The sequence below is a fragment of the Plectropomus leopardus genome, chromosome 16, assembly GCF_026936395.1.
Source record: "Plectropomus leopardus strain MGB_pleo_1.0 chromosome 16, ASM2693639v1, whole genome shotgun sequence".
Lineage (NCBI taxonomy): Eukaryota > Metazoa > Chordata > Actinopteri > Perciformes > Serranidae > Plectropomus > Plectropomus leopardus.
This window is the reverse complement of record NC_142191.1, coordinates 6,541,421-6,555,528: the sequence shown is the minus strand read 5'-3', so window position 1 is coordinate 6,555,528 and position 14,108 is coordinate 6,541,421. Positions and strand designations below refer to the sequence as shown.

The 14,108-nt window shown below is 41.1% G+C and overlaps 1 protein-coding gene across 2 annotated transcripts in view; it reads left to right on the top strand.

Annotated features, from left to right (window-relative positions):
- Positions 1-14,108, top strand: part of LOC121955372 (MAM domain-containing glycosylphosphatidylinositol anchor protein 2) — a 252,880-nt gene that overhangs the window by 165,312 nt on the left and 73,460 nt on the right. The window contains exon 9 of one of the 2 annotated variants that reach the window (XM_088089304.1): positions 4,316-4,609. In XM_088089304.1, coding sequence (XP_087945430.1) covers positions 4,316-4,609 — 294 coding nt within the window. Of the gene's footprint in view, positions 1-4,288; positions 4,610-14,108 lie in introns of both variants that reach the window. The other variant, XM_088089303.1, reaches the window with a different exon arrangement.

Sequence of the window (14,108 nt, the reverse complement as noted above, 5' to 3'; positions counted from 1 at the left end):
CCAACATGGGCGTTAACTTGGCTCATTTCAGCCACACACAGAATGTTACATTATCATTATTGCAAAAACGTTATATCTGATGTGTTTTATCCAGCAAAATCTGTGACTTGTGTAGTTTTTCTAATAACATATTTTACAGCAAAGTGTGACTTTCTTGACTTTCATTCAAGATCATTTGTGTGACTCATGGGACAATTCAAAGAGATACAAGAAATAATTTGTCTCTCAGCATTAACAACGTACATTTTTTTTTCTGGAATAAGTTCCCATGGTGGTCTATTGGTAGGGGAGGGACTTCAACTTTCTATTGAGCATTTTATTGTCTTTTAGCTTATTGTTCTGGTTTTGATTATTGCTGGCCTTCATTGGTCCCCATGGCGGCTTGGTCTGAGAGAGCTTTCCTCTTTTTCCCTCTATATGGGCGGTCCTGCTCCCACGGTTAGCAAACAATCCAAAAAAGGCGAGCATTCTTCATGAATAAAACCTATAGGGTTCTGTGTTTAACAACCACAAAACTGTACCAAAATATCCATTTATTAACAGCTCAGGTGCATTTCTCACCTCTGTGAGACTGTTAATGTGTTTCAAATGTTACGATTTAGCAAGAACTGATGTGTTTGGGAAGTACTGATGTTATGACTGGATAAATGAAGTTGGTTTATACTGCATGAGTTTACTGAATTTTTGAGTTTTTGTGGGGTTTTTTACTGTGGCGGAATGCGAGAAAAACATTTTTGTTCCAAATTCAGTGTATCATTTGGCATACAAATAATAATTTAGGACATTAAGTGTCCCTTTAATAATCCTTCATAAGGTAAATTCAGTTTCATTATTTAAAGTCACAACTTTTTCTGAAATTTAAAACCTTTTCTTACTTTACTCCTGGACATTCACGTTGTCAGTGCTTCACCTGAGGTGAAACGTCAGCCAAACTTATAGTTGGTGCACAAGTCAGAATTATTATAACCTTTGAATCAGGGCTGCATTTTAAGCTTTTCCTTGTTTCCACCAGGTTGATTCATCTACAATCCAAATCCAGTTTTATGTAATATTATTCCAGCATTTTGAGTAAGTTAGCACCTTTTGACTCTCCTTTGGGACAAAAAAAATAACCAACAGTTTTGGAATTGAGATGGCAGTGAGATTGTTGCCTCTCATCCAGACAGAAACGGGGTTAAAGGAAATATAGCTGGACTACGTTTCGTTTTTCTGGGAGATTGCGAGCGATTTCATCACTGTGAAACTTCATTGTGGCTTGACTTCATTCCAGCTGCAGCATTGTTTGGGCAGAATGACAGTGATTCGAAAATCATCAGGGAAGCATGACAACGGTTTCATCATTGCTGAGAAGATTTTCACTCCTCAACTCACTGGCTGCAAACTATTTTTGGGAGCAGCACTACAAAATAGTCTTGGAGTCTGCTGATGGTTTGGACTCGTACAAAAATACATGAAAACAAAAATACACATACACACACGCGCACACACAGCACTCTAGGAGCTGGTGCTATTTGCCAGGTTTGCTAATTAAACAAATTTACTTGGCCAGCATGCTTGATGAGGAACCAGACTGCATGATCCAACCTGCTAGTTTCCCCGCTTTCCAAACTTAGAACACACACACACACACACACACACACTCAAGGAAACCTGCAAATGTGTCCAGCAATTTGGCACTTCTTTTATTATTCATAGTTCACTTCCAGCCAAGGCTCTAAGTGTCCGTTAAACAAAGGCAAAAATATTTATTGGGTCATATTTTGTTACACGGCCAGCAATAGCGCTATATCACCTTTGGGAGTGTTCTGTTGTAAATGCTGTGAGTTATACGACGCTGTGCTGAGATAGAGGAGCCGTGTGAGGAGGAGGGCAGAGGAGTAAAAAGCTGCGGAGAGTGATGGTAATGATGACGAGGGTGATAAGAATTATGAATGTTGTAATGAACGGTGGTGAAATCCATCCCGAAAATATTACTGGGATGAGAATGTGATGTGATGATGAGCATTATGCGGAAAATGTGACAAGGATGATGATGATAATACTGTAACGCTGATGATAATAATGGCAATGCTGGCGATGATGATGATGGTATCTAGAAGGGTAATGCGTTGCTTAGGCAGATGTAGAGGAGATAGAATGTGTTTATGGTGAGATTATGAGGTGGATTCCTCTGCCTTATTATTTGGTGATTTATAGCCCATTTTTACTGTAAGAACCTTTCCAGGGGGCCCAGGAGCTATTTCAGAAGCCTTACTTTCCTTTTGAGGAGCTGAGGATTAAATTTAGTCCCCAGTGACAGAACAGACTGGCCCAGGTCGAGTTTACAGTGCTGAACGTTGCTAATTGGACGAACGTTAAACTCGTTGCTGCTGCAGCCCCTGCACAGCTTCTTTAACATGGAGTAAACAAGTCCAGGGTGCACCAAGTATCAATACTACATTGAGGTTTGACATTTCTTGTAGGATTCATTGGTGTAAGAGACAAATGGAGGCTGAAAGGTCCAAAAAGAGCAAGATGAAGAAGCTTAGAGCAAGTAAATTAAAGTAAAACTCAAAGGGACAGTTCACCTCAAAAATAAAAATACCTATTTTCCCTCTAACCTGTAGTGCTGTTTATCAGTCTGGATTGTTTTGGTCTGAGTTGCTCACAACACAACTGCTCAACAATAAGGTCTGTGGAATATCTTTAGTAACCCAGGCATGAAAGAGACATTGCTGTTGAGTTTTTCAAATGCAATTTTTTTTTTTTTTTTGGTGCTTTGAGCTCCACAAGCTGAGTGCCATCTAGTTCGGTTATATTGGAGAAAAGGCAGACATCTCTACCACCGATATCTCCAACACTCGGAAACTCACACCAAAACTATATAGATTAATAATTCGCACTACAGGAGAGGGAGAAATATATATATATATATATATATATATATATATATATATATATATATATTTATATATATTTTATTTTTTTTTTTATTTTATTTATTTATTTATTTTTTAGATGAAGTATCCCGTTAAAGGAGTTCTTGTTAAATATGAAGGTCCAGCCAGGAGACGGTTAACTTACTCTAGCATCCATCCTGGTGGAAACAGCTACTCTGGATCTAACCAAGGGTTAAAAAAAAGTAATTAATATACTGTATGTCTCTGGTTTAATCTGTATTCTTGGCCAAAGTCACCATGTGGTCACCGTTAAGTCCGTCACTTTGCTTTATGTCGGACAGAATCGTTACATTTCCATCTTCAGTTTGACAGCGTGTCCACTTTAACTGATTTCCCTGGGAGGGGGGTTGGATTTTCACTATGTAACCACCTTAATCACACTTGATTTTAAGTCCACACTTAAGCTATGACAACACACTTGTTTTGATGGGTTTTAAGAGTGTAACAGAGCAAATAAAAAGAGAAAACATGTCAATTTAGAGCAGCCTTTTAAGAAGTGTCTGTCTTCTTTAGAGCTTTCTGTGGTGTTATTACTTCTGAGTGGTTCTGGCGCAGTGCTTGACAAACATTTGACAACAGCGTTAGTCACACCATGGGCCTGATTGGCCAATCGAGTCCCCCCACAGCTCTCATTGGTCGATTATATTTCAACTAAGAAACCACTGTTTCGTGCCAGAACAGAATCAGTCAAATCGAATTTTGTGAAGTGAGTCAAAGGTCTGGATGCATGCAAGAAGTCACTGAGTTTGGCCAAGATTACAGAGTAAACCAAAGACATACAACATGTGATTCTGTTATACTTCTCAGAAATTGTGTGGCACCCTTGGTTTGTGTATGGCTTAGACTCAGCCTTAATGCCCTTTGTGTCTATAATCAGACTGTTTAGTTGTCAGTTCTTCAGATGCAGTGGAAAAAGAAACTATTGCTCATGTAGATCTTGTGTTTAGTTCCTGTGGCCTCCTTTTACCTGGAAACTATCGGTCAGAAGGGCTTTTATTGATACTTTTCTTTGTCGGTTATGATCACAAAGTGCATTTTGCTTGTCAGCTCTTCATTGCATTGTTCATTGTTGCCATCGCTTGATTGCATTTAACTTCCTCACTGCTGCCCTCCATGATGATTTTACTTCAGGTACATGCTCAGATCGTCCTGCCTTTAGCCATCGCCGCTGCTAATATCCGCATGGTCCTTCCATACCAGCTGTGTATGTGGCTGAGACTCATCGCCATTGCAACTTGGATGCTCATTCGCTCCCCTCCCTCTCCCGTCATACCTTCCACGCCACTTCTTCCCCCAAGTCGACCATTTCCTCGTACCCCGCCTGCTGACTTTCTAGAGCCCCATATCAGTCCCTCCTCTGTTTTTCTCTTTCTTAGTTCCCCCCAACCTGACAGTCCCCCGGGGCAAGTCCCCGCTGGTGGCCCGCGAGGGTGACACAGTGGAGCTGGAGTGCCTTGTTTCAGGGAAGCCCAAGCCCATCATCCTGTGGTCGCGAGCCGACAAGGAGGCGCCGATGCCGGACGGCAGCATGCAGATGGAGAGCTACGACGGCGTGCTGCGGATTGTTAACGTGTCCAGGGAGATGACGGGCTCGTACCGCTGCCAGACCAGCCAGTATAACGGGTTCAACGTGAAGCCCCGGGAGGCCGTGGTGGAGCTGATCGTACAATGTGAGTGGACGTTTTTGTCTGTGTGTGTCTGCATGTAGTGTTGCAGCAGTGATATGTGTGTCTCTGCGATGTATTTTCTATGTACGCAGTGTAATTAATCTTTTGGTTTCTGGTCCAGTGTGACCGAAATTGAACATTCCTCCAGTTCTTTCCTTCCACGCCCATCCAATTTCCTTCTGAAGGCTGTAAAATTAGTCCAGTCCCCTGGTAGCCCGCAGTCAGGTCTGAGCGGAAACGGCTCCGACTCCACCTCTTACACCGAGGGGAGGACTTTATCTGCTGAGTGTGAACTGAGCAGAGCTAATATTAACAGGGGCACAGAGCTCGAGGTACTGATGTCCACACATATTAGGGTCTGTCTGCATGTGTGCACTCACGTCACAGAAGACCCACAGACTGTGAGCCACGTCCCCAGGCCTTAGACCCCCCCCACACCACACCACCACCTCTCCGCCACTGTCACTCATTGTGAAACCGCTTCCCTTCCTTAAGATGTCACATTGAAAGTTGGCTTAACGGCTAATTAGCGAGCGGCTAATTTATTCCCACTAGTATTCATTTTGTATTCATTTATGGAGATTTGAATAGAATATTTCGAATGAACGTCAGAGATGCAAAGCGTTTTCAGTCATTCAGGAGCTGGGGATGATACTCTCTGACGGAAAAAAAAAAAAAAAAAAAGGAGATGATAGGAAGGAAATTAAAGCGATCTGTGCAGGGTGCTACCATTCTCTGGCAAGTGATTATAGGAAATGGAAGTCATAGCGACAGTCCCATTGTTTTTCTTATGGCCTACTTAGTTAATCCATACATTCTTCCATCTCGGCTAACCCTTATCTAGAGGGAACCTGTGCAGCAGTATGTCGCCCTTTAACTGCGCTCATACGAACAGCAATTAACACGCTAAAAGTCCTCCCCGTTGGACGTGCCAAACACAAGACTGGAGGGGGAAAAAAATCAACAACTTTTATTTATTTATTATTTTAACTTGCAATAACAAAGATAGGGATGACATACAAATACAACAGGAAGGTAGGGGTGGGTACAGGTTATATACATATATATATGTATATGTGTGTGTCTGTGTGTCTGTGTGTGTAATTGTCTCTCTTTTTAAAAAAAAAATCTGCTATTTTTCAGGTCATTTTCTTGTCACCTTTTTCTTTTATTGTAACCTGTGAGAAATCTCTTACCAAGTTGCTCCGTAACCAAGTTTTTAAAAAATAAATACACAAACAAATAAGCTCAGTCCAAAATTGGCATTTGAAAAATTATGTGGTTTCTGGTTAAAAAGGGTAAAAATAGTAAAACAAAATTATGGACGCAGCTCGGCCGGGGATTTTGATTCCAGATGAACTCGCCACACCCACCACTGGCACTTTGATTGAAGAGGAGCGAGAGCAGCCTCCTGCACTCTGCTTGCAGAGGAGGATTAGCACATAACTCTGCCCTCATTTTTTCTGGAGTTTTATTGTACTCCTTGCTATGGCGTTCACGTTCCAGCGTAGCCGTTAGCCACTCTGCTGCGTTAAGAGTGTTAATGAAGTTTTGATGTGCTTTGAAGAAGAGTGTGTTACATTTTTTGGCTGAATTGATTATGATTATGCAGCGATGACAGCCCGTATCAAAGGTTAGTGGCTTTGCTACGCACCAGCGCGGACAACCAGAGAGTAAACAAAGGATTTGGACTCTTAAGATGCCCTCCATTAATTAGCAACACCCGGTGGATCAGCTGCCTCGTGCAAAGAGGGTGTGGTGTGATAGAGACAAGTTGTTGAGCGCAAAATTAAAACAAAATTAGAGTTAATGGCTTTTTTTATTTAAAGGGGCAGTTCACCCCCAAATCCAGAGTACATATTTGTACTCTTCACTGAGGTATAATGTAGTATAATGGAACTAGATGGCACTCGGCTTGTGGTGCTCAAAGCGCCAAAAAAATACATTTGAAAAAGTCAATAGCAGTGTCTCTTTCCAGAAATCATGACCCGGTTACTCAAGATAATCCACAGACCTTGGAGCCACACCAATCTGTGAGATCAGATTTTATATGCTCTGGCTGATGCGTTTGGTCTCCCACCCATTTAAACTGTTTTCCACCCAGCCAAATCCAGGGCAGGCAAACCCCCGCGATTATCTAATGTGGGACAAGTTTAATAGGATGATTGACAGAGTGGCGGCAGTGATCTCTGCTCTGTCCAGTGCAACACACCAAGCTAACGAAACTTTCAGGCAGCGCTGATCAAATATGAATCGAGATTCAGTTACTGCATTGCCTATTTGCCACCACAAATTATGTCAGAAATACATTTCAGTGTACTGTTTAGCTGTAATTGAGAATTTTGTGACCTTTTTGCCATTCTGCAGTCAAAACTGAAAAGGGGTCATCATCATTAAACCAGAGACCTACGGTCATCATCACTGTATCACGGCTTTCGTTGCTTTGATTGGTTGCTAGTCACTCCAGTTGCACTACGAGTCAGTTGGGTCTTTGCCTGTTTGTAACCCAGCAAAAAAGCATAGTAGTCACGCACATCCAAAAACAGTTTGCTGGACCAATAAAAGTAACAAACCATGTGAGGAAAAGTCTGCACACTGTAGCTCCCTTCAGTGCTGTTTATTAGCACATCCAGAAGTGATGTTTTTAGCACATCCAGAAGTGATGTTTTTAGCAAATGTCACTTGTCACTTAATGGTAGCTGCAGAGTGCGAACCTTTCTTCATGTTGTTTACTGCCCATTGATAACGCCGCCTTGAAATCAAAACTGAACTAATCAGAATTAGTCTAGCGAGTTATTTGTGAGCAATTTCAAAGAGGGACTATTTTCTTTCTGCTGAACTACATCCACCTAATGTATCACCGCGCAGAAGGATTTGTGCATCTACAACTAGCTCACCTAGCGTCACTTAGCTAGCTAACGTTACAGCTCAGCCGAGGAGGATGCCGTTATGTTTAGATCTCGTGCTGTCAAGCGATGGAAGAGCCTCGTGCTTGTGACAGTGTGAAATCTAAACGTTAACAGCTTTCTTTTGACTGAGCTGTTTTAGCTCAGCGGTGTTAGGTGAGCTAGCTGGAGATGCACGCTTCCTTTTTCGCTGTGATGCGGTTGGCCTGTGTAGCTCGGTAGACAGAAAATAGTTCCTACATCTGCAAGCTCATCTAGCACCACTGAGCTAGCTAACGTCCCCGCTCACCCAAGGAGGGCTCCATTAGTGTTTACATCTCGCATTGTTACAAGCTTATCGTCTATGAGTAGATACACACTTACTTCTGCGTGGTGATACAGTTGGTGGGTGTTCTTCGGAAGAAAGAAAATAGTTCCTACATGAAACTGCTCACAACAATGTCTGTAGATAATCTTGAGTAACTGGGTCATGATTTTTGGAAAGAGACATTGCTGTTGAGTTTTCTAAAAAAAAAATAAATAAATAAAAAATGGCGCTTTGCGCTCCACAAGCTGAGTGCCATCCAGTATCCTTATATTATTATTATTATTATATTATTTTGGAGAAGATAAATCAAAACAATCTACTCTGATAAATAGCTCCACAGGTAAGGGAAAAAAATACCTATTATCATTTTGGGTTGAACTCTCCCTTTAAATGTTCACACTGCATCTTCATGTTCAACATTTCTCCATGCCCTTCTTTTAAACCATAATCGCATTCAAATGTCGACCACCTGTGCAGCAAATACTAACTCAACCCTACATACCACTGCTGCCTCAGCTGTTTTAAAAGACTTGAAGAAGCGTTAATGCTGTTTTCTCCTCTGCTTTCTCTCAGCAGAGAGAGCACTTTACTGCCACAGGCAGCTATAGGTCACAGCGAACTCTCCTACCATTTGGAAAGCAGCAGGGGCACACTGTATTCTGTGTACCTTTTTTCCCAGAACAGCACAATTAGAGCAGCAGAAAAAGCAAATTAGCACTAACTGTTCACAAGCTTTTTGGACAACAGCTGCAATTATGCTGCATTTAGGGAAAATATGTTGGGGTTTTTTTTGTCTCCTGCATTTGCAGCAACAACACGTTATAGCTTCATCTGCACATCAGTAACAAATCATAAAAAAGATAACTTTTTACATTTAGTAGAGTGCTCTCATAGAAGATTAGAAGCATAAAATATCCTCAGGCCTTATTAAAAAGTCTTTTTCACACAATTAAATATCATAGAGTGCATAAAACTAGTCAAGAAATAAAAGCAATGTTTAATTACTCTGTGATGTTAGGCATGAGACACACATATACTAATGAATTCATTCATTATTGTTTTCAAGATATTTGGGAAAGAGACAGAACAGTAAAAAAATTAAGCCCTTATGGTCTTCCAGCACCATCATGGTTGCCATTTTAGCTGGTGTGCCAGTGTCCGCCAGGCGTGTGACCAAAGAACCCCACTTGTGGCTCTTGTGTCTGCTTCACTCTTCAGGCGTTGGATCTATTTTTTGCCAGAGAAGCTCACACCTGTGGAGCGAGAAATTCATTTGGGTTTACAAAAAAAGCTTATTTTTATTGACAGTTCACATGTCAATAATATTTGACATTTCAGGACGCAATTAAATAAAATCAGACAATCAATATAATACAAATTAAATTTAAAAATTAAATCACCCCAAAAGTAATACAGTGGAAGCTGCTTATAATGAACACGTGTGTGTGGGTCAACTTGATTTGAAGACAACTTTTTTTATTTTTCTTCACACGCAGATTTCGGTCAATATAAGGTAATGAAACAGACAGCTTCGCTCTTAACTGAATTTTATTGATTGCTTTAAAAATACAGAACAGCTGTTTCATCACAGGGACATTATCAATCCATATGACAAGGGCGGCTTCAACCACAGGTGCTCCCCGCGTGCACATTTATTCTCTGTCTGCCATTACTGACAGTCATAAGCATCAAGAAAACAGAGAAAATGACTTTCCTCATGTGTTGCAGTAGCTGGTTATTTGGTGACATTTTTCAGCTGTGATACCTATCAGTATGATCGTGCAGGTTAATAAGTTACAACATTCTTTGTATTCTTCACAATCACTAAACCAGCTTATTTTGTAATGTTGAAAACCGGACCTCGTGCTGTTGTGTGCAAAATAAGTCTCCCCTGTACATTGTGTTTTGGCAGAGGAAATATTGCATTAAAAGAGGTTTTGAATGACCACACTCAGACAAAAAACATAAATACCAGCACATTATGGTTATTATAAGAGTAACATGACCAGGTGATCCTGGTGCTGTGTGGGAGGAGAACAGATCTAATAAGTGATTCTATGTAAATAGCAATTTTCTGCTTAAGAAGAAGGTCTCTTATTTTTCTCCAGCTCTGGCAGACCTTTACGCAGTGCGTTAGATTATTATATTGGTCAGATATTTCAGAACATGTAGGCGCAAGGTGATCACAAGTCATACGGGTCAAACAAACACTCCCACTTCCAGTGAAGAGAGGAAGTTAAAATAATGGAATAAGGTCAACAGTAATTTAATTCTTGTTTTTATGTTACTTCTCCTGTTCGGAAAGAGAAGCAAAGCGAACCATTATCCTTTGGCTATTTTTCACTATTCATGAAATACAGACATTGTGCTGTAGAACAGAAATTGAGAGGAGGAGGAGGTCAAGCTGTCTTCTATAAAGTCCTCCTCAGTCAGACAAATGTCAAATTTGATCAATCGTAATCATAAAGATGAGAAGACAGATCAGATGTTACAAATAAGAATAACAAGAAGGAGTAAAAGAGAAATAAAAGTGCCGTATATATAGAATCAGAAATTGCCAGATGGTCTCAAAGGAGGAGAGGAGGTAAAGGACCTTCAGACTATAAACTCAGGCGGCCTTAATTCAATGTACTGTGACAAAAAAAGATTTAAAAAACGCAAAATTAAAAGCCTTGGGTTTTCTTTATTTGTTGCATTATTTCAAGCACCTATTCAATCCATATTGATAAAATAAGAGATAAAAACAAACCTTTAACTGTGTTTTCAAGAGCTAAAGACGTAACTCCCACAAAGGACCACAATTTTTGAATGAACCCATCTTTGAACCGCTCCTCAGCCAGGGAGGTCACCTTCGATCACACATGAATGCTTCTTTTTTTAAAAGATGAGTTACTTATTCAGTCTTTCTATCAAACTCGGCGCTGACTAATTTGGATGGATGTTTTGAGTGTTGCTTTGATGAGACGGACATAATTTGTGCCTGAGATGATAATGGTCCTGTTAATACCTGGCATTTACACACATCCAATCCAATAACAAGTGGAATACAAGCGGAAATGGGAATCTAAGAAAAAACCCAAACCATGCCGGTATCCGTACTCAATATCAACAGAAATAACTGATCACCAAGTAGTATTGAAACATCTCCAGTCCAACAATACCTGGATATAATCCGTTTTGCACCTTGGGTCTGATCCCGCCTTCTCACCGGCTCAAGAAACTCCGTAGAAATGACGTCATCATGGGTTCCAGTATCAAGTTATTATAATACATTTGTGTGTTTCCATCAATGTCAATTGGCGCTGGAACCAAAAAAACCCATGATTACTTGGGGTGTAAATCACTAGTTTCATCATGATACGACATTATATCAATTATTCGGAAAACGATGCAGTATTTGCCATTCTCAAAAAAAGTCTGCCATGATACGATTTTGATTTGATTGTTGCCTGCGATCGATATGAGACTTTTGGCCAAAAGAGATAAAAACATCTAAATAATTGTAAATAAGTAAAAGTAGTTCATTTTGTCAGAAAACCTTCTCTGGAAAAAATGGTTTCATATTGACTTAGACCATGATCTTTTTCCTAAAACTTCAGGGAAGCCTTGATGGCAAATTTCTCCCAGCATTCATCAAACATGGAATAACAGCAAGATAATAAAAGAATAACGGTCAAGGTCATAGACAAAACAGTTGTCTTTTGCGATTTAGGTTTTTCCTCACGTATACAACATGCTAACATTTTTAGCATAAGCCCATGGCGTTTTTCATTGCATAAATTAGCTTAGCGGCTATCAGAATTTTCCTCTACTCATAACTTCACCAATTTACATGTATTATTTATGGTTTCTCTTGCTCACTGTCGGTTTAAGTCACCGCATCTCCCGACAGAACAGCACCGATGAATTTCAGGCTGCATGCGCGTCTTTCCAGCCGAACACTGTTGAAACTGAGCAGCTACTCTTACTGTTAGAAGTTACCGAGTACGTCTTTTGTTTACATATGACATGTGCTCTGTCTGTTTACTCGCAGTTTCTCCAAAAACAAAATATCTACACTGATGATATATTCCTGAGTACGTAACGTTCTCCTCATCATCTTTCTCTGCACGTCATCGTCTGCCTGACACTGTGTGACAGTGACACAGAATTTCAAAATAAAAGGTGCACCCGAAAGAGGATTATATGGATTGATGTTTACACTTTGAATTGATGATATGTGATCGTTGCTTATTGAATTGATATATTGATTGAGACTGATGGATCGTTACACCCCCAGTGACTACTGCTGTCATTTGTCTGGGAATTGTCATTCTTCCCACGAAAGATAAAAGTCACGTCTTAGTGGGGCTTTGAGTCCAGTGGGAAAGGGGCTACATTTGAGCTTTGGCGTACAGTTGCATCATAAAATGACACCCTCAGTGAAGCACGCTAATTCATTCCCGATAATTCCTCCGTGTCCTTTCAGCAGGATTTATTCTGAGAACACAATTATTTCTCATTATCTGGTATTATTTTAATAAAGCACCTCTCTTGCTCTCTCTGCAGTTCTTGATGTCGTTCAGCACTTTCATCCATTCGCCATCTTCAAAGCAAGAACGCATAATGAAGAGAGTTATTGGGGCTTTGGTATTGATAAATCAATCACTCTGCCATGTTCTCACTTCAGAGCCAGTTCAGATCCTCGTCAGACGCTTGTTACTTTTGTTATTAATATTTGGCATCAAAGCGCAAGTTTAAAAAGCAAAAACAATCCCTACTTGAGTTGTTGGATTGCTTTGACACAGTGTGAGTGTAACGGGGAAATGTGGCCGCCACGTGTACACATCAGCTGTTGACTCTGTTGCATTCGCCAAATACACAGACCTTTGCTCGTCTTTTTCAGCTTGAGAATTTACTTTATTAACACAATCCAGCCCCGCTTTTGTTGTTTGCTCAGTACGCTCCGTCGGTATGCCCCCTCCCTTCTTTCACTTGGCCTGTCTCATGGTGTGTAAGCACAAGCCAATCCCTCTGAGATGCTTTTCTCGCCTGCATTTCCAGGTCCCAGCGTGAGCCACCCGCCTTTGGTGGTGAGCCATGTGCAAAGCCGCGTTTAGTAACTTGATCAAGGGACCGAGGTACAGTCCTCTGAAGCAAAGAGCATTAGAGGCGTGAAGGAACGACTCTGGCAAGTCAACAGCTTTGATATGTAAAAACCTGCATCTGTTGGCTGGCAGAGGCGACGCCAGGAGGAGAGGTAGAGGGAATGGAAGACGTCTGCCTTTAGAGTCGTCTCTCTAATAGAATTGCAAACGCCAAATCCCAAGCTGTGACACCCTAATGTTCTTAGTCAAACCGACTTGGCATGGTCCAGAGGCTTGAGAGAGGGAGCGAAGAAACAGAGGGAAATCGAGGGAGGAAGGAGGTATAGCGTGGTCTCCTGTCCTAGATAGCACTGTCTGTCAGAGTGAGAGTTATCAAGCTCTACTTCAGTCCAGATGCACCGCTCTCTTTTATCCGGGCTTCCCTTCTGTTCCTCCTCACATCGCCCGTGACACCTGCCTGATGCAACCATGCGATTGTCCCCCAGAGCGAGTGACTCGACTATCTGACACGCATCAAAAAGACACACCGGGATAAAGAGCTATACTGTACCGTCTGAGTCAAAAGTAATGAGCAGAATTACACGATTATTGTTTTTAATTAATTTCCCTTTCTGCATCAAGAAGGCCTGCGACGCCGGCCCCTGAGGCCCACTCTAATGTGAATCATATTAGAGCGATTCACATTAGCCTAACGCCAGCCTCACGCCAGCAAATTAATCTTTTGCATTACAGCAGGGCTCACACACTGCATTTGGGGATGAAATTTTAATAACCTTTTTTTTTTTTTTCTCATGAAACAATGTTGAATTGATCAGCCGCATCAAATCCACACCAGAAAAGGTCAGCGAGCATGTATGTTGTGAACAGAAAAAGCTGCACACGGCTTAGACGGAATAATTCATAACTTGGTCAGTGACTGAGCTAAACCTATTAGCGGTTCACCAGGCCTCTTCTCGCACTGAAGAGTCTACATTGATTATCATTAATTGTATGTTTAAGTTCATAAATAATCCCTAAATTTTAATAACAATATGGTAATGCAGATGGTGCTTAAGTTCATTGTTTGATTGCAGCGGTGGTAGCGTGGGGGAAGGAGGGCGCGTTGATGCGGAGCAGCGTTCCCCTGCATTATTCAACACAGGGATTCATTATAAATCAGATGAATCAGGGTTATCATTTCATATTCTGTATATATCAGTTTG